General features: G+C 38.7%; 1 protein-coding gene across 1 annotated transcript in view; it reads right to left on the reverse strand.

The window, feature by feature from the left end:
- Positions 1-15,747: 15,747 nt before the first annotated feature.
- Positions 15,748-20,287, reverse strand: part of LOC311057057 (neurobeachin-like) — a gene marked incomplete at both ends in the record, with an annotated part of 230,399 nt that continues 225,859 nt past the window's right edge. Inside the window, 6 exon segments of the mRNA XM_084073945.1 lie at positions 15,748-15,838; positions 17,057-17,208; positions 17,841-18,037; positions 19,179-19,280; positions 19,606-19,776; positions 20,200-20,287. The exon segment at positions 20,200-20,287 is cut by the window's right edge and continues 68 nt beyond it. Coding sequence (XP_083930071.1) covers positions 15,748-15,838; positions 17,057-17,208; positions 17,841-18,037; positions 19,179-19,280; positions 19,606-19,776; positions 20,200-20,287 — 801 coding nt within the window.

Below are 20,287 nucleotides of genomic sequence, written 5' to 3' on the forward strand. Positions count from 1 at the left end.
ATTGGACTCCGGACACGAGGCGCTGAATGTGTTGGGACAAGACTTGGTTTTTACTCATTAAACCTTTCTGGATGCTCAGCGAGGTATCAAGGAATAATCAATGAGGGAGCGGGTCATTATAAATAAACCCCTTCACCTCCACTATCGCGTTGGGGGTCTAATCACCCTTATTTCTCAATAATGACCCGCTCCCCATTGATTATCCATCGCTTAGCATTTACCTGAGCAGAGCTAAACTATGGACAGGAAAACTGGAGGGAGGGGGAGAGAGAGAGAGAGAGACAGACAGAGAGAGGCAGAGAGAGACAGACAGAGAGAGTCAGAGACAGAGCGAGAGACAGTGAGCGACTGTAGAGACAGACAGACAGAGCTACTGTAGAGACAGACAGACAGAGCTACTGTAGAGACAGAGAGTGAGAGAGAGAGAAACCGAGACAGACAGAGAGAGAAAAATCCTCCTCCTGCTGCTGCTGCCATGATATTTGGCAAAACGGGCCTTTTCAAAAATGTTTCAAATTGCATCCTCAGATCTTCTAAATAAAAAATAAAATGTCTCTTCTCAATCAAGACTCAAAGAGAAGAATAATCTATTCTAGACACCTCACTAATGAACAATTAATAGGCACACATTAAACCTCCCGTTTTAAGTAAAATCATTGACAAAGCAGTTTTTCAATCCAACAAATGTGCCAGAATTGTTTTTTTTCTTCTTCTTCCAATTAAAGACAAAACTGTATAAAAGTAATTGTTTTTTGGAGCCAAGGAAGAACGATTAACAGTCAGAGCTCAGCTTCAATCGGTAATGTTATAAAAAAACACAACCCAAGGCAGAAATCTTAGTGTATAGTCCTGAACGCATGGGTCTGAATTTCAAGAGAGCCATTGAGAGAATTACAAAGTCAGCCTCCTAACACCTTAAGAATAAATCAAGGATTAAAGAACTTATCGCTCAGCAGGATTTAGAAAGATGCTTGTCTATGCATTTCTATGACTTGACTACTAGGTGTCTTAACAGGTCTCCTTGAAAGAAAAACGATCCGTGCACGAGCTGTGGCTCACTATTATGAGCTTGTAGATCTACTTTTTGTTTTTTTAAACGTGAAAGTCTTTGACTATATATATTTTTAAGCGAACATTTGTAACTTAAATCTTTGCTTCTGGTGGGTCCCTGGAACTAAATATTTTGAGATGGGGATCTGCGGCCAAATATAATTTTGACATTAAAGAGTTTGCGAACCACTGATTATATATTATTTAAAAAAAACGTTCAGATTCAGAAGATATTTGTAGAATCCCCAGAAGCAAAGATTTAAGTTTAAAAAGTTTGTTTTAAAGAATATATATATTCAGAGATTTGCACAAATTGTCACGATTTTTCTAAAACATTTTCAGATCTACAAGCTCGTAGCACGGCACTCGGAGTGATTGATCAAAGCAAAACAATAGCAGGTTGGAAAAGCTGTTACATAATTTGAACCACACAGGCTGTTGTCTGACGGAGCACCACCCACCACATCCAAAATATACAAGCGAGAGACAAGATCTTTAGTCCACATGATAGTCTTTCAACTTGTGCAAAAACAGACACAGAGATTGCAACAAAGATGTAGTAGCCTAAACCCATTGGTTCTTAAAGTTGGGTATGGGGACCCCCAGGGGTCCTTGGGGGGGTCCCAGGCTAAATGATGGGTACAAATGGAACCATTTGGTTCCATTTGTACACTCTCAGAGTTAAATTAACATAGATTTTACATTATATTTATATTTATATAAATTGGAGTCCCAGTGATAGAAATGTCATTAAATGGAGGTCTCTGTAGCCTAATGCATGTCAAACTGGGGGTGCTTGAAATTAAAATGGTTGAGAATCACTGCTAGAGCCGTACAAATCTTGCCTGTGGGGGGTCCACGGGCTAATAAGTGTCCATTTGGGGGTCCTTGACATGAAAAAGGTTGAGAACCGGTGGCCTAACCTACATCATGTGATTGTGGCTCCCCCTGCTGGGATAGACCTGTTGTGCCAGTTGTGGACATTTATAGATGTCATAATAATAATAATAATAAACTTTATTTGTATAGCACCTTTCATGACATGAAATGCAGCTCAAAGTGCTTTACAGAGCAAGAATACAATTACAGTTACAACCAATTTAACAATAAAGCAAAAAAAAAAGAAAAGCAAAAGCATGTCCTGAATGCCTTGAATTTTGACAAGCCATGCATTAATAAAGGCTTTTTGTTACATTCTTTTCTCATCAGATGCTAAATTGCATATTATTGGCCTATTATAATTCTTTTTATCAGATTTGAAGCTGCTGATGTAATACTGCTTTTCAACAGCATTACATCATAAATTCAAAGAGACGTGTTGCACCAGATGAATGCTGTCCTTTCTGCTTTTATTCCCAGCTGGATCTTCAGGATCAAAACGTGACAGAGGAGCTTGGCTTGACTGACGTTTGACCTCAGAGAACCTTCAACATGAAGCACGTTCCTCTGGGAAGGGCAGGCGAGATGAGACGAGGAACTTTTTTTTTAAAAAGTAAAAAAATAGATGTAGCCATTTTCCAGACCATCAGGCTTGCTTTGGTATTTCAAGTACAACAGCCTGTGCTGCGTTGACCCTCCGACATCTGACTCAATGCTGCTATTGGAAGCATAATATGCTTGTGTAGGCCTACAGTAGTTGTTTTTAACCCATTAAGACCGGGAAAGCAGAACGTGTCTTTTTTATTTATTTCTATGGCTATTCAAAAATAGCAGATATAAGCTCATATCACGGCTTGTAGATCTGCTATTTTAGAAAAATCGTGAAAATTTGTGCAAATCTTTGAATATATATATTTTATATTATATATATATATATATATATATATTAAAGCGAACATTTGTAACTCAAATCTTTGCTTCTGGGGGCCCCTGGAACAAAATATGTGACAAATGTTCGCTTTAAAATATATATATATAATATAAAATATATATATTCAAAGATTTGCACACATTTTCATGATTTTTCTAAATTAGCAGATCTACAAGCTCATCGCACGGCACTCAGTGCCACGCTATGAGCTTGTATATCTGCTATTTTTGAATAGCCAAAGACATCAAAAATGAAACAAAAAAACGTTTAAGAAACAGTGAAGATCTACAAGCTCACATGTCGGTTATTTTCACCCCAAAAAATTATACGGCTTAAAGCGGAACAATGTAAAAAAATATTATGAATAAATTGTAATTTTGTCCAATCTGTATGTATGGTAGAGTATGTTAATACAATATAATTAATACAATTGGGGTGGTTGTATTTTGTCTCCCTGCTCTTCTATTGAGACATTTAGATCGTGTCAAAGGTCATGTCTCACATGACCTTTGACACAGGATCTGACACAAATGTTGACCTGATGGTCAAGATTCAATTTATCCCCGGAGCAAGCAAGCAGGCTCTATTAGCTCAATGGTAAAGAAATTAGCACCCTGGTTCAAATCCGGGAAGATGAAAGTTACATAGTGCAGCTTTAAGTGGTTAATTCATAATGTGTTTTGGTAAGTTTGGGTAGACACCAAATGTATCTTTTGGATCTTGAGATGGAAGGTTTGCTACAAGGCACTGCAACAACTCAGAAATGAAATGGTAAAGAAAATCATGCATGCACAGTACACAAAATCCTAAAGGAATCAAACAACACAAGGCTAGCCAAACTATATAATGCAAATCATTTATTTGCAGTCTGTCGAGCATATGACAATACCTCAAGATTATGCAGAGATCTGTGATCTTATAACGATGTCAAGAAAAGCTATTTTATTTTTATTTTATTTTATATTATGTACAATTATGCCTGTCTAATTGACATTGTTTGCTGATTTTATTTTATATTATGCACAATTATGCCAGTCTAATTGACAGTGTTTGTTACTGTATGTGACTGGCTTCCTATAAACATGTTTATGAAAAAGAAGAAAAGGAAAGAAAAAGATTCTGGTTTTGTTTTGTTTTAAAGGGCCACTTTTCATTATAATTGGTCCTCATTAAAGCTCATTATAGGATGGCACCATTTGTGTCTACTTGGTCTGAGGGCTGTGGATGTTTTTGAATTAAAAAAATATATATATTAAATGTTTGGACATTTTTGAATATATATATATATATTTTTTTTTACATGCACAAATCTTCTCTTCGTTCTCGGGGTCCCTGGCACAATACTTTTTCAGAAGGAGGCCCGCTTCCAAATACATGTCAATTTGGGGGTCCTTGAGTTTTAGAAACACTGCTTTAAGCATTTGTAATAAAACAAAAAACTTTTTTATTTATTATTATTAGATTTTTTTATTATCTGTTAAAAAGTCCATTCTGCAGTGGTTCCGAGACCAGCTTCTCTAGGCTACAGAAACACAAACTGGGATGTTCTGTTCCTAACAAGCATTGCTGAAAGTCTGGAATAAACCCTGAGCGTAATAGAGCAATGAAACCAGTCTAATGATTACATTTTTACCATTTCCTTTTTAGCAAACTGTTAAAGTATTCAATCAATTCTACACTTTGCCATAGTTTGCAATATTGTCTTGTGTTTTGCAGCAGAGAATGTATTACTTCACCCACCTTTGAGAATTTAGATGAAGGGTGAATTTTTTTCTTCTGGAGTTTTGGCCCTTAAACTTTCTGTTTATAAACCACTGATTTAACGTTTGAGCCACACTGGCATCGAAGATGCAACCGAGAATGTAATATTTAACCCCCCTTTTAGAATTTAGATAGAGTGATGATAATGTTCTTCGTGAGGTTTGATCCCTGAACCTTTTATTTATAAAACCCTGAATAATACCTCAAGCCACACAAACATGGAAAACTCTTAACAATCTTAACAAACTCTTTGCAATACTTAACCAACCTCTTCGATTTTAGATTGAGAGTGAAAAATTATATTAAGGAATTTCAAACTCTAAACCTTCAGTTTATAAATCCCTGGTATATCTCCTGAGCCACACTGATATGGAAGATGCAACTCTATTTAATGACTATAAGATATGACAATAACGGATTTGTATTTTGAAGACATTAAACATCCCTCTGTTTGCTTTCAATGACAGAGTAAATCTGGGTGCAGAGAAAAATGTTCCAACAGATGTTTTTTTTAACAATAACTGTTGTGTTTTCTTGTTGTGTTCCTTGTTTCTTAGTTATACTTGGTGTTTTACAATTTATGTAGTTGTCTGTGAGTATCTTAGTGTTTGATGTAGTCTCCTTAATTGGGTGTATGTAGGCTTTCTTCTTGTGCTTTTACAAGTGAAACTTGCAAGTGCCCTCCTAGTCCTCCTCGTGCTCCTTGTGTTCCCTGGTTTTTGTCATAATAAAAAAAGAAAACTCATTGTATCTGAACTAGTCTGCCTTGGTCTTTCTGTCCTGCACTCCCTCCTGACTCGCATAGTGACAGCAGTCTTCATTACTTTTGGAGTCTCTCATTCTCCCCTCTCACATTTTGCCTTGTTTGTCTTTTGGTTTGCATCCATCATCCAACTCCTTACTTCTAAGACATTTTAATTTCAATGACCCCCATATCTCAGAGTGTACAAATAGACCATTAGGGGTCCATTTGGTTCCATTTTGTACACTCTCGGGAGTTACAGAAATGTAAGGGGACATTCAGAACCCCCTGAAGAAACCATGAGGGTCCCCTGGACCCCACTTTGAAAACCACTGCTTTACACACATCCACTACAGATTCTGCAGACTAACTCACTCATAAACAATGAGTTAATTAGCCTTTGTCTTTATATTCATAATCAATTCTGTGTTTAAGTGTATTGCTTTTATTTTTTCATGGGGTGTGCAATTGATAGAAAATAAGTCATTTTTTGGGTGAACTACTCCTTTAATCACAGCACGTGGTCAAGTGCGCCTCCTAGGGGTTGATGTGTAGTGCTGCCCCCTGTAAAAGTCAAAGCCTGGCCAAAAAGTGTATTTTAGACGTGAGGTGGGGAGCTCACTGTTCCCACTAAGGAAAGTAGGCTTTAAACATCTTAAAACCGTCTTTGTTTTGGTGAGTAGCGAAAGTGTATTTTTTATTTTGACTACAGACTAGAGGCTGCGCAGCCTGTAGCCCTGGTCCAGAGCGTTAGTGAGTTCTCTCAAGCCAGGTGCAGATTTTACAGAGTTCAGAGCTAAACGCTTTTCAACCAGCAATCTGTCCTTGTCCGAGACCAGCAGAGCCGTGACATCCGCAAACAAGAACGAATTGCAAAAAAAAAAAAAAGATCCTCCCCGTCGGGGAATTGAACCCCGGTCTCCCGCGTGACAGGCGGGGATACTGACCACTATACTAACGAGGAATGAGACATATGTTGAATTATTACCTATAAATTCTGTTGCAAATGTACTTTTGGTATTTTAAGCAGCCTACTGTAAGTCTTAAACAAAATATATAAAGCATAACCCTAACCCTCAACACTGTACCAGCAGGCGCATTGAGTGCATAAACGCCATCAAACCACGCCATTCCCATTGGAAAAGCGTTGGCAGATTCCGCCCCATAGGTAAAATAAAAGTGCAGTGTGACCATGCCTTAACTGAGTATTTCTACATTGCAGTGTTGCTTAAGTAAAACAAGTGAGTACCACTGATTCATTCTCATATTGCGTGGATGTATTTATTTAAGTTAAAAGTAACGTTTCGTAGTTACTCTGCACTGCAGTACCTTTATATAACCATATGATGGCGCCACAGATTCAGACGAGGTGGCCGAGTGGTTAAGGCGATGGACTGCTAATCCATTGTGCTCTGCACGCGTGGGTTCGAATCCCATCCTCGTCGGAGGCTAATATTTATTTCTCAGTGGTATTCCATATTTTGGCCTCTACACTTAGTGATTTTTTCGGATTTAACTTTCGTTTCGGTAGTGACACAAAAACGTTTCGGTAGTAACACAATGGTGAAAAAAAACAATTACTCCACTACAAAGTACTACCAATCAACTCTAAATTGCCTGAAACGTACTCCTAACAGGTTTTTGGGGGGACGATTTTGGCCTCCACACTAAGTGATTTTTTCGGATTTAACTTTTGTTTCGGTAGTGACACAAAAACGTTTCGGTAGTGACACAATGGTGAAAAAAAAAATACTCCACTACAAAGTACTACCAATCAACTCTAAATTTTCTGAAACGTACTCCTAACAGGTTTTTGGGGGGACGATTTTGGCCTCCAAACTTAGTGATTTTTTCGGATTTAACTTTCGTTACGGTAGTGACACAAAAACGTTTCGGTAGTGACACAATGGTGAAAAAAAAATGACTCCACTACAAAGTTTTGGGGGGACGATTTTGGCCTCTACTCTTAGTGATTTTTTCGGATTTAACTTTCTTTTCGGTAGTGACACAAAAACATTTCGGTAGTGACACAATGGTGAAAAAATTACTCCACTACAAAGTACTACCAATCAACTCTAAATTACCTGAAACGTACTCCTAACAGGTTTTTGGGGGAACATTTTTTTTTTCGTTTTGGTAGCGACACCATTGTGTCACTACCGAAACGGAAAAAAAATTACTAAGTCCAGAGCTCGATGAATGTTAGGGACCAAAAAAAAAGTCACTACCAATCAACTTTAAATTGCCTGAAACGTACTCCTAACAGGTTTTTGGGGGAACATTTTTTTTTTCGTTTCGGTAGTGACACCATTGTGTCACTACCGAAACGGAAGAAGAATTACTAAGTCCAGAGCTCGATGAATGTTAGGGACCAAAAAAAAAGTCACTACCAATCAACTTTAAATTGCCTGAAACGTACTCCTAACAGGTTTTTGGGGGAACAATTTTTTTTCCGTTTCGGTAGTGACACCATTGTGTCACTACCGAAACGGAAAAAAAATGACTAAGTCCAGAGCTCGATGAATGTTAGGGACCAAAAAAAAAGTCACTACCAATCAACTTTAAATTGCCTGAAACGTACTCCTAACAGGTTTTTTTGGGGAAAAAAAATGTTTTCGTTTAGTAGTTGTAAAACATTCCTAAAATATCTAAGACTATGCATTATTATACTCTACCAGGAAGGCTGTACTTGTCAGCCATCTGTTAGCTCAATGGGTTGAGACGCAGTATTCATGATCCAGAGGCCATGAGTTCAAATCCCATTGATGTCTTTCCTATGATTCTTTCCTTTGCAGACTGGCTTCCAGATGATCAACTGAAAAGTACCAGGAAGGCTTTACTTGTCAGCCATCTGTTAGCTCAATGGGTTGAGATGCAGTATTCATGATCCAGAGGCCATGAGTTCAAATCCCATTGATGTCTTTCCTATGATTCTTTCCTTTGCAGACTGGCTTCCAGAAGATCAACTGAAAACTACCAGGAAGGCTGTACTTGTCAGCCATCTGTTAGCTCAATGGGTTGAGACGCAGTATAAATGATCCAGAGGCCATGAGTTCAAATCCCACTGGTGTCTTTACTGTGATGCTTTCCTTTGCAGACTAACTTCTAGAAAAACAAGTTAAAACCACCAGGAAACCTGTAACTCTCAGCCAACAGCTTAGCTCAACTGGTAGAGCGTCTGTCCAATAACATGACTTGACTTGACTTGAGTGGGTTCGATTCCCACTCGAGTCAAGTGTCCCCAGTAACTTGAGGCAACGGATAAATTGAATGATATCCTTAGTGATGCTTCCCTTTGCAGACTAACTTTTAGAAAAACAAGTTAAAACCACCAGGAAACCTGTAACTCTCAGCCAACAGCTTAGCTCAACTGGTAGAGCGTCTGTCCAATAACATGACTTGACCTGACTTGAGTGGGTTAGATTCCCGGATAAATTGACTGATATCCTTAGTGATGCTTCCCTTTGCAGACTAACTTCTAGAAAACAAGTTAAAACCACCAGGAAACCTGTAACTCTCAGCCAACAGCATAGCTCGACTGGTAGAGCGTCTGTCCAATAACATGACTTGACTTGACTTGAGTGGGTTCGATTCATTTAGGAATCAAACCCACTCAAGTCAAGTCAAGTCATGTTATTGGACAATAACATGACTTGACTTGACTTGACTTGACTTGACTTGAGTGGGTTCGATTCATTTAGGTTGATTGAAAAATATCAGTCAATTTATCCGTTGCCCCAAGTTACCGGGGACACATGACTCGGAGTGGGAATCGAACCCACTCAAGGAAAGAATCATAGGAAAGACATCAATGGGATTTGAACTCATGGCCTCTGGATCATGAATACTGCGTCTCAACCCATTGAGCTAACAGATGGCTGACAAGTACAGCCTTCCTGGTAGTTTTCAGTTGATCTTCTGGAAGCCAGTCTGCAAAGGAAAGAATCATAGGAAAGACATAAATGGGATTTGAACTCATGGCCTCTGGATCATGTATACTGCGTCTCAACCCATTGAGCTAACAGTTGGATGACAAATATAGCCTTCCTGGTAGTTTTCAGTTGATCATCTGGAAGCCAGTTTGAAAAGGAAAGAATCATAGGAATGACATCAGTGGGATTCGAACTCATGGCCTCTGGATCATGAATACTGCGTCTCAACCCATAGAGCTAACAGATGGCTGACAAGTACAGCCTTCCTGGTAGAGGATAATAATGCATAGTCTTAGATATTTTAGGAATGTTTTACAAAGCATGTTAAACATGAACAAACACATTAACAGACAGTTGTAAATGACGAACTGTCTTCACTTTACTATAGGGCACATAATAACATGTATTAAGGATTTATAGATACTTTAGGAATGTTTAACAAAGCATATGTTAAACATGAACAAGCTACCAATAGCTTGTATATATTATGTAACATCAGTTACAAATGATTTAATAATCATTTACAGATGTATTATACATGTCTTATTCATGAATAGTCATAAAATACCTTTATAGATGATTTGTAACCGTAGTTATAAAGGTTTTAGTAATCATTTACGAATGTCAATAAAAAGGTTGTTAATGATTTGTTAATAGTCTACAAAATGCTCTTAAACGTTTATAGATGCTTTAGAATGGGTCGTTACAAATGATTTAATAATCTTTTACAGATGTATATAAATGGCTTATTCATGAATAGTTCACCACTTACTAATACTTTATAAATGATTTGTAACTGTAGTTATAAAGGTTTTAGTAATCATTTACGAATGTCAACAAACAGGTTGTTAATGATTTGTTAATAGTCTACAAACTACTTATAAACGTTTATAAATGCTTTATAACAGGTCGTTATTGTAAAGTGCTACCCAATTTTTTTTTCGTTTACCGAAACGGAAAAAAAATGACTAAGTCCAGAGCTCGATGAATGTTAGGGACCAAAAAGAAAGTCACTACCAATCAACTTTAAATTGCCTGAAACGTACTCCTAACAGGTTTTTGGGGAAACATTTTTTTTTTCGAATCAAAACATTTTGGGGTAACATTTTTTGTTTTTGTTTACCGAAACGGAAAAAAAAATACCAAGTCCAGAGCTCGATGAATGTTAGGGACCAAAAAAAAAGTCACTACCAATCAACTTTAAATTGCCTGAAACGTACTCCTAACAGGTTTTTGGGGAACAATTTTTTTTTCGTTTCGGTAGTGTCACTACCGAAACGGAAAAAAAATTACTAAGTCCAGAGCTCGATGAATGTTAGGGACCAAAAAAAAAGTCACTACCAATCAACTTTAAATTGCCTGAAACGTACTCCTAACAGGTTTTTGGGGGAACAATTTGTTTTTCGTTTCGGTAGTGTCACTACCGAAACGGAAACAAAATTACTAAGTCCAGAGCTCGATGAATGTTAGGGACCAAAAAAAATGTCACTACCAATCAACTTTAAATTGCCTGAAACGTACTCCTAACAGGTTTTTGGGGGAACATTTTTTTTTTCGTTTCGGTAGTGTCACTACCGAAACGGAAAGAAAATTACTAAGTCCAGAGCTCGATGAATGTTAGGGACCAAAAAAAAAGTCACTACCAATCAACTTTAAATTGCCTGAAACGTACTCCTAACAGGTTTTTGGGGGAACAATTTGTTTTTCGTTTCGGTAGTGTCACTACCGAAACGGAAAGAAAATTACTAAGTCCAGAGCTCGATGAATGTTAGGGACCAAAAAAAAAGTCACTACCAATCAACTTTAAATTGCCTGAAACGTACTCCTAACAGGTTTTTGGGGGAACAATTTTTTTTCGTTTCGGTAGTGTCACTACCGAAACGGAAAAAAAATTACTAAGTCCAGAGCTCGATGAATGTTAGGGAACAAAAAAAAAGTCACTACCAATCAACTTTAAATTGCCTGAAACGTACTCCTAACAGGTTTTTGGGGGAACAATTTTTTTTTTCGTTTCGGTAGTGACACCATTGTGTCACTACCGAAACGGAAAAAAAATTACTAAGTCCAGAGCTCGATGAATGTTAGGGACCAAAAAAACAGTCACTACCAATCAACTTTAAATTGCCTGAAACGTACTCCTAACAGGTTTTTGGGGAAACTTTTTTTTTTTCGTTTCGGTAGTGTCACTACCGAAACGGAAAAAAAATTACTAAGTCCAGAGCTCGATGAATGTTAGGGACCAAAAAAAAAGTCACTACCAATCAACTTTAAATTGCCTGAAACGTACTCCTAACAGGTTTTTGGGGGAACAATTTGTTTTTCGTTTCGGTAGTGTCACTACCGAAACGGAAACAAAATTACTAAGTCCAGAGCTCGATGAATGTTAGGGACCAAAAAAAAAGTCACTACCAATCAACTTTAAATTGCCTGAAACGTACTCCTAACAGGTTTTTGGGGGAACATTTTTTTTCTTCGTTTCGGTAGTGACACCATTGTGTCACTACCGAAACGGAAAAAAAATTACTAAGTCCTGAGCTCGATGAATGTTAGGGACCAAAAAAAAAGTCACTACCAATCAACTTTAAATTGCCTGAAATGTACTGCTAACAGGATTCGGTAGTGACACCATTGTGTCACTACCGAAACGGAAAAAAAAATACTAAGTCCAGAGCTCGATGAATGTTAGGGACCAAAAAAACAGTCACTACCAATCAACTTTAAATTGCCTGAAACGTACTCCTAACAGGTTTTTGGGGAAACATTTTTTTTTTCGTTTCGGTGGTGTCACTACCGAAACGGAAAAAAAATGACTAAGTCCAGAGCTCGATGAATGTTAGGGACCAAAAAAAAGTCACTACCAATAGACTTTAAATTGCCTGAAACGTACTCCTAACAGGTTTTTGGGGGAATTTTTTTTTTTTTTGCCTCCACACTTAGTGATTTTTTCGGATTTAACTTCGTTTCGGTGGTGTCACTACCGAAAAAGGAAAAAAAATTACTAAGTCCAGAGCTCGATGAATGTTAGGGACCAAAAAAAAAGTCACTACCAATCAACTTTAAATTGCCTGAAACGTACTCCTAACAGGTTTTTGGGGGAACAAATTTTTTTTTGGCCTCCACACTTAGTGATTTTTTCGGATTTAACTTTGTTTCGGTAGTGACACAATGGTGTCACTACCGAAACGAAAAATGTTTTACTAAGTCCACAGCTCGATGAATGTTAGGGACCAAAAAACAAGTCACTACCAATCAACTCTAAATTGCCTAAAACGTACTCCTAACAGGCTTTTGGGGGAACAATTTTTTTTTTGGCCTCCACACTTAGTGATTTTTTCGGATTTAACTTCGTTTCGATAGTGACACAATGGTGTCACTACCGAAACGAAAAAAAAAATTACTAAGTCCAGAGCTCGATGAATGTTAGGGACCAAAATAAAAGTCACTACCAATCAACTTTAAATTGCCTGAAACGTACTCCTAACAGGTTTTTGGGGGAACAATTTTGGCCTCCACACTTACTGATTTTTTCGGATTTAACTTTGTTTCGGTAGTGACACAATGGTGTCCCGCGGAGACATCAAATTTCTCTTTTGGGCCTTGAGTCTTGGGAGTAATTGGTTCGACTCAAGACCCAAAAGAAGGTGAACTGACTGTCATGATTCAAAATGTCATATATAGAATAGAAACTTTAAATTCAAACCATTCAAACTTTAAAATGTTCATCTTACTGTGGACATGTTTGCCTGAAATCTTCTGAAAACATCTTTGAGATGTTTTACTTTGAAATTATTTGTAGTTTTTGAAATATTTAACTTTAAGTGCCCAATGCACTGTCAATGGCAATGGACATTTAAAGGGAAAAAAGTACAAACTACTCGGGAGAGTCTTGTTTTTTTTTTGTCGATCTGCTATCTGAAACCAGGAATTTCAACGCTATGGCCGGGGTGTCCTCATAACCTCATATCTTTTTTTGTAAATTAACGCCCTACTTGATCATACTACAGCGTCGCACAAAAGTATCAAAAGTAGCAGAACCACAAGCTCGAAACGCGTCGCGTTTTGAGCTTGCAGATCTACTGCTTTTATTACTTTTGAATTTTAATCCTGAAAAGTAGCCTAACAGTTTTGGACATACTAGGTTTCCATCCGACAGAGACGATATTTCAAAACTCTCATTACACATAAGAATAATTGCAAGTGAAACAAGAGTTTTGTCACAAAAGAAAAGAGAAAGAAAAGCCAAGTCCTCAAATTCTTTGCATATTTTATTTTTCTTATCATGATTTTTTTCCCAACTCACACATGTCATATTTTACATCTTTGCAATAAAACAGGAATACAATAGTATTTTTTTTTTTTACGTTTTTTTTTAAGGGTTTCATAGATCCAAAAATATGTAACTTTTTTTTCCTTTTTTTTTTGGATACGTAAGTTGAACCTGTCGATAAGAGTATGTGCATGTTTGATCAAAGATGGCTTTCACACATACAGTTATGTTTCACATTTCAGCCCCTCGTCTCCTCTCCTCTCCTCGTCTCCTCTCCTTGCCTCCTCCTCTCCTCTCCTCTCCCCAGGCTCTATCAGCTACAGAATTATGATATTGCTTACAACGGTGAGGTTGTACAACTTAATAATAATAATCATAACAATAATAATAATCACACATGAGGCTCAACGCTTTTTAAATACAAATATCAATGCACAAATAATCCCGTCGGGAAGAAATGGTCCCCTAATAAAAACAAAATGGCAGCCGACTAGAAATAACCCAAGCCTAATAAATAATGATATGTGATTGGTGCAAAGTGCAAATACAAAAAAAATAATAACAATGAAACGAATAAAACAAACCTTGAGACATTGAATTGATTTTCTCTATTTTCTTTTTTTTTTTCCTTTGTTTTTTTTAAGTAATCAACAAATGTGGATTAGGTGAAGAGTTTATTTCAGTTTGCGTTCAGCACGATGTGAGTCTCTCTCTCTCCCCCAGTCTGAACAAAGACTTGTATGTACATATTTGACAATACAATCACCAAAATCTACAAAGGAAAATCACGTTCGCCCCGTGGGTTTTCATTCTAGTTGCCGTGGCGATATATCCTCACCGCCGCCAACATTTTCTCACCAGGACAATCATCATCATCATCATCACCACCGTCATCATCGTGATCTTCATCATCATCATCATCCCTTGCCACCCGCAATCATAACCGTCAGTCTTTGTCAACATTATTATAATTATTACACAATATTTTACATACGGCAAGTCATTAATAACTTAAAAGGTGATAAGCGCGGTCTGCGTAGTGAGAGGACCAGTGTGTATACTCCAAAAGGAAACAAGAGTCTTATTTACAATAAAAATCATATATCACCCTCGATTGAGTGCAAAAACCAAACCGACGGAAATAAATAAAACATTAAAAACAAAAGCTCTAAACTAAAATGGAGGAATAATAAACCCTAAGGGGGGGGGGGGGGGTACATCTTCGCCAAAGGGTTGGATTTGAAGATAAAAGCCAAATAGCACCTGTATGGATTTTGGGATTCACAAGGGACCGAAGTGAGAGCCTCGCAGACCGGGGGGTGTGTCAACCTTTTATTTGCTGCTCCACCCAGGTTACACCCCCCCCCCCCCAGAAGAATGTAATTCAAATAAAATAAAACAAAACAAAACCCAACAGGGAGATATCAGAGCAAATAAAAAAAAGACAAAATCACCCCCCAAAAAACTCCAGCTCTTTATGTCTGTGAAGCAGAACACGGAACCTAGCTAAAAACAGCAGATGTACCAGTCCTGGTGGGTTGTAGGGTGCTGGGGGTCCATTAAGGCCTCAACACCACCAACCACCAACGCTTGGATGTCCTTTTCAATTATTATTATATTTTCTTTTTTTTACTGTGTTAGTTGATTAGCAGGTTTCGGTAGCAGGAGTGTAAACCCTTCGGGTTTTGTACTGGCGTGCCTGTGGTCTACACACGTGTGCGTATTTTACACGTGTGCGTGTGCATGTGTGTGTGTGTGTGTGTGTGTGTGTGTGTGTGTGTGTGTGTGTGTGTGTGTGTGTGTGTGTGTGTGTGTGTGTGTGTGTGTGTGTGTGTGTGTGCGCGCGCGTGTGCGTGTGTGTGTGTGTGTGTGTGTGTGTGTGTGTGTGTGGAGGAAGTATACGTCTCTCTGCTGATGCTGGCTTGCAAGCCGCTCTCCTCCCGGTTCGGTCGCATCAACAGCTGCAGGTTTCCTGACCGAAGCCGTCGGTCTTCCATCTTCTTCTTCTTCCTCACTGGTGGGTGGTACTTCCTGGTTGAGACTGTAGCCCCTCCTCCTCCTCCTCCCAGATATGCAGCAGTAGGATTGCAATCCTTTCTCTTCTTCTCCTCTCTTTCTTTCTCTCTGTCTCTCCATTCTCCTTTCTTTCTCTCTCTCTCTCTCCCTGTCACTCTGTCCACACCTCTCAGTATCTGTTCTGATGCTCGTAGTGCCAGCGGTTGAAGTCGATGTTGAACGCCACGATGCTGCCCGACGCCATGCCAGTGATCAGAGTCCTGCAACGACATTATTTATTATTATTATATTAACCCATTAAGACCTGGAACTGTGTCATTTTTAGATTTGAGCTAAAAAGCATTATTTTACACTTTGGGCTATTCAAAAATAGCAGATATCCAAGCTCATAGTGCGGCACCGAGTGCCGCACTATGAGCTTGTAGATCTGCTATTTTTGAAAAATCGTGAAAATGTGTGCAAATCTTTGAATATATATATATTTTTAAAGCGAACATTTTTAACTCAAATCTTTGCTTCTGGGGGGTCCCTGGAACAAAATATTTTGATGGGGGTCCGCGGCCAAATGCATATCATTTTGGGGGTCCTTGACATGAAAAAGATTAAGCACCACTGATATAGAAACATACGCTTTTCAGAATACTGTTGAGATTTAGGAGACATCGGCTAAGAATCGGCTTCAGGTCTCAATGGGTTAAATCATCAAATGTGAATATAAAACTTATCAGACTAGTCTACATTTCCCAAAAGGAAATGCATGTATTTTAATCAGTGGTTGAAAAAGTACTAAAAGTATCAATACTGCAATTTAGAAATACTCTGTTACAACTAAAGTTAAAAAAAATCTAAATTTACTTGAGAAAAAGTACAAAAGTATTGGTATCAAAATGTACTTAAAGTACTAAAAGTAGAAAGTAGTCATTATGCAGAATGTCCCATTACACAAGTTTTCAGATGTAAAAAAAATATAAAAATCATTGGAAAATAGCAGACCTACAAGCTCACAACGCGACGCGCATCGTGACGCGTTGTGAGCTTGTAGGAGCTTGTATTGCTGAGCTTGTAGATCAGCAATTTTCCAACGATTTTTCTGCGAGCTTGTAGATCGGCTATTTTCAAATAGTCAACGTTTAAATAGGGCTGAAGTGGTTAATGTATGTTTTGTAATGATAATCTAAATTTACAAAGTAACTAGTAAATAAAGTTTTCAAATAATTGTAGTGGAGTAAAAGTACAATATTTGCCTCTGAGATGAAGTAAAAGTATTGACAATTGGAAATACTCCAGTGAAGTGAAAATGTCTCAAAATTGTACTTAAGTACAGTACTTGAGTAAATGTACTTAAGTTACTTTACACCACTGGTTAGGTTACAAATGTTGCAGACTATTGCAACAAGCCAGAGAAACCAAACAAACCTTATGCAACAGAAGTGTTGTAAAAGTGCACCATCTAGTGGCTGAATGTTGTACGGTCTTACCTCTGGTCATGAGACAGGTCCATGGCGCGGATGCCAGCGTCACAGCCTGGGTAGATGTACAGCTGTTTGAAGTCACACGCCTGCCACACCTCCACCACGCCGTTGTCACCTCCTGTCACCAGGTTCTGACCATCGCTGCTCAACAAGATGGCCTGCAGAGAGACAGAGAGAGAGAGAGAGAGAGAGAGAGAGAGAGAGAGAGAGAGAGAGAGAGAGAGAGAGAGAGAGAGAGAGATAGAGATAGAGAGAGAGAGAGAGAGATGAAGAAACAGAGAGAGATGGGAGATAGGGAGACGGAGAGAATGAGAGAGACAGAAAGGGAGCAACAGAGAGAGAGAGAGAGAGAGACAGATAGGGATATTATGTGTTGAGTTTATTGCTTTGTAGACAAATCAAATGTCATACCAATAAAACAATATGAACACAAGTGGAAGAGAAAGGAGAAGGCAGAAGATTATGCGATACACGCATGCAGTCAAGTCAAGTCAACTTTTTTGTCAACATTGCAGTTTCAAGAATGGAAACTGCAATTTGAAAAAAAAAAAATTGCCAGGGAACTCCATAAGAGAATTATTTTCAACAAAAAAGCTGATATACAATCTCACAACGTGTCGCATTGCGATGCATCGTTAGCTTGTAGATGGGCGGGCTTAAGTGTTTAAACTGTGCCTTATTTTGCTGGAGACCGCTTGTAACCCCCTCTCGAGACCCCCTGGGGGTCCCCGGCACCCACTTTGAGAACCAGTGAGAGCATAAATACCCAACCCCCCCCGCTGTGACGTACCCGAGTGGAGTCGTTGACTTCCATCTGCGCCAGCAGCTTGCCGTTGATGCTGAAGTTGCAGAAGCGTCCGCGCTCGTAGCAGATGATGCAGTGGCCCTCGCTGGACACGGAGATGAGGCGGGGCTGCTGGCACAGCTCTGGGCCCTCCAGGGCCCGCAGCAGGTCCCCCGTGATGGTGTGGACCAGACATGGGCCCTCTGGGGGACATAAGCACAAACAACGTGTGAATGAAGTATATCATATTAACCCATTAAGACCTGAAGCCGCGTCTAAAAAAAATCTAAATCCTAACAATTTTTTGGAAAAAAATAATTTTCACGATTTTTCAAAAATAGCAGATCTACAAGCTCATAGCGCGGCACTCGGTGCCGCGCTATGAGCTTGTATATCTGCTATTTTTTAATAGCCAAATAAATCTAATGTGACACAGATGCGTTCCAGGTCTCAATGGGATAATAACCACAGTGATAAATAGTTTTGCATTTTTCTTTCCTTTTTCTTTTTGTTTTCAAGGCAAAAAGTTTAGTTTTAGTTTAGTTCTTATTTGTTTTAGAGTTTAAAAATAGAAAAAACTAAGCGCTGCAGGGACCAGTCAGTGGCTCTGATACAGTAGATAGTTGTTCTTTGGTGATACAGGTAGGAACATATGAACAAAAAAGGGTTTTCAAAGAAGTACTGCTTAACTCCCAAATGGTGTGGACTACTTGCAAAGAAAAGAATTGCAAGGCACTCAGTCTTTGAAAAAATAATAATATATATTATATATTAATATATAGGATTTATTTTGAGCAAGGCAACACATTATGACCAACGCGTATCGACCTAGAAGGTCTTCACCAGGGTCTGCTCAAAATAAATCCTATATATTTTTTATCATGGAATTCTTTTCTTTGCAAGTCTGCAGTCCACACCATTTGGGAGTTAAGCAGTACTTCTTTGAAAACCATTTTTTGTTCATAGTTTTAGAGTTTGTTTTCGTTTTTATTGTAATGTAGGGTATTTGAAGGTCAGAAACAATACAGTCTAAGAAAAACAACGGAACATTATACCATTAAAAGGCTTATGACAAAGACTACAACTAAGGATATTATCTAGGATTTCAGTTGTTTTTTGTGATGAACACACAATATACACTGTTAGTTAGATCTCTTTTTACTAAAATGTTTACTGTTACTATAATTTTAGATGTTATTTTGGGACCGTTGAAATTCAGAAACATACATGCATTCATTATTATTTTTTGGCTATACTGTCATGTAATGATATGTATTTGTCGTTTGTGATTTTATATTTTTTAAAGGTGAAACAACGTATATTTGTATATTTTGTGGCACAAACCTTTGGCTCCGCTGATGACCAGTCCAAGCTCTGCGCAGACGGACACACACACCACCTCGTGGTCGTGACCTGTAAGTACCGCTCTGGGAGCCGGGTAGTCACCTGACACACACACACACACGCACACGCACACGCACACGCACACGCACACGCACACGCACACATCATTAATATTCAAAGATTTACACACATTTTCACGTTTTTTCCCCCCAGAAATAGCAAATCTACAAGCTCATAGCGTGCCGTGCTATGAGCATCGAAGGAGGCATGAGCTCGGCCCAGGCCTCCCTAGGTTGGCAGAGGCAAGGTAGTGCCCAGGATTACATAAACAATTGGCACTGGGTCTAAAAAATAGGGGTTACAAAATCGTGAGATTAAAAAAAAAGAAGCAAAATGGTCTGGCATTACGATGGTCCGTGTCACTCACTGTTGTTGGGGTTGTCCCCGATGATGTGATGTCTTCCGCTCCAGTACCACAGCAGCAGCGTTGCGTCTCTGGACCCAGAGACGATGTAGCAGTCCCCCCCGATGTAGGACTCTGACCGGGCCAGACACGTCACCACGTCCCAGTGTCCGAACACGATCTGGGTCAGCTTCCCTGATGGATCAACATCAACAGAGAATCACAATCAGAATCTATTCTATTGTCCACATCACAGGTTTTGATGGGGGAAAAAAGTGGGTGAAATTCGTTTTTGGGCAAGCTCCAAAAGTTTTTTGTTATAAAATAGCAGATCTACAAGCTCACAACGCCCCACGGTGTGAGGCATTGCAAGCTTGTAGATCGGCTATTTTAACAATTCTTGCCTCTTTCTTAGGAAATATTTAACAATTTGGCCAATGTTTGACCATGTTTTATAGTATTGTTAGTTTTTTGCCCACAACTTGTGGGTAAACTCAATCTGTACTCCATTGCATGATACTCTCACTTGCCAAAAAAGGGACAAATATTGTCGGCAAGACACACCATCGTGAGTATAAATCAGACAACAACTCTAGTAGTAGTACTATTATCACGTACCAGTTTCAGTGGAGTAAACGCGAAAGCTCTTGTCCCAGAAGCCACAGACCAGGATGTAGCGGTTGTCGGCCGTGACCACGAAGCAGTG

Source organism: Gymnoscopelus microlampas (assembly GCF_963454915.1).
Source record: "Gymnoscopelus microlampas genome assembly, chromosome: 12".
NCBI classification, from domain to species: Eukaryota; Metazoa; Chordata; class Actinopteri; order Myctophiformes; family Myctophidae; genus Gymnoscopelus; species Gymnoscopelus microlampas.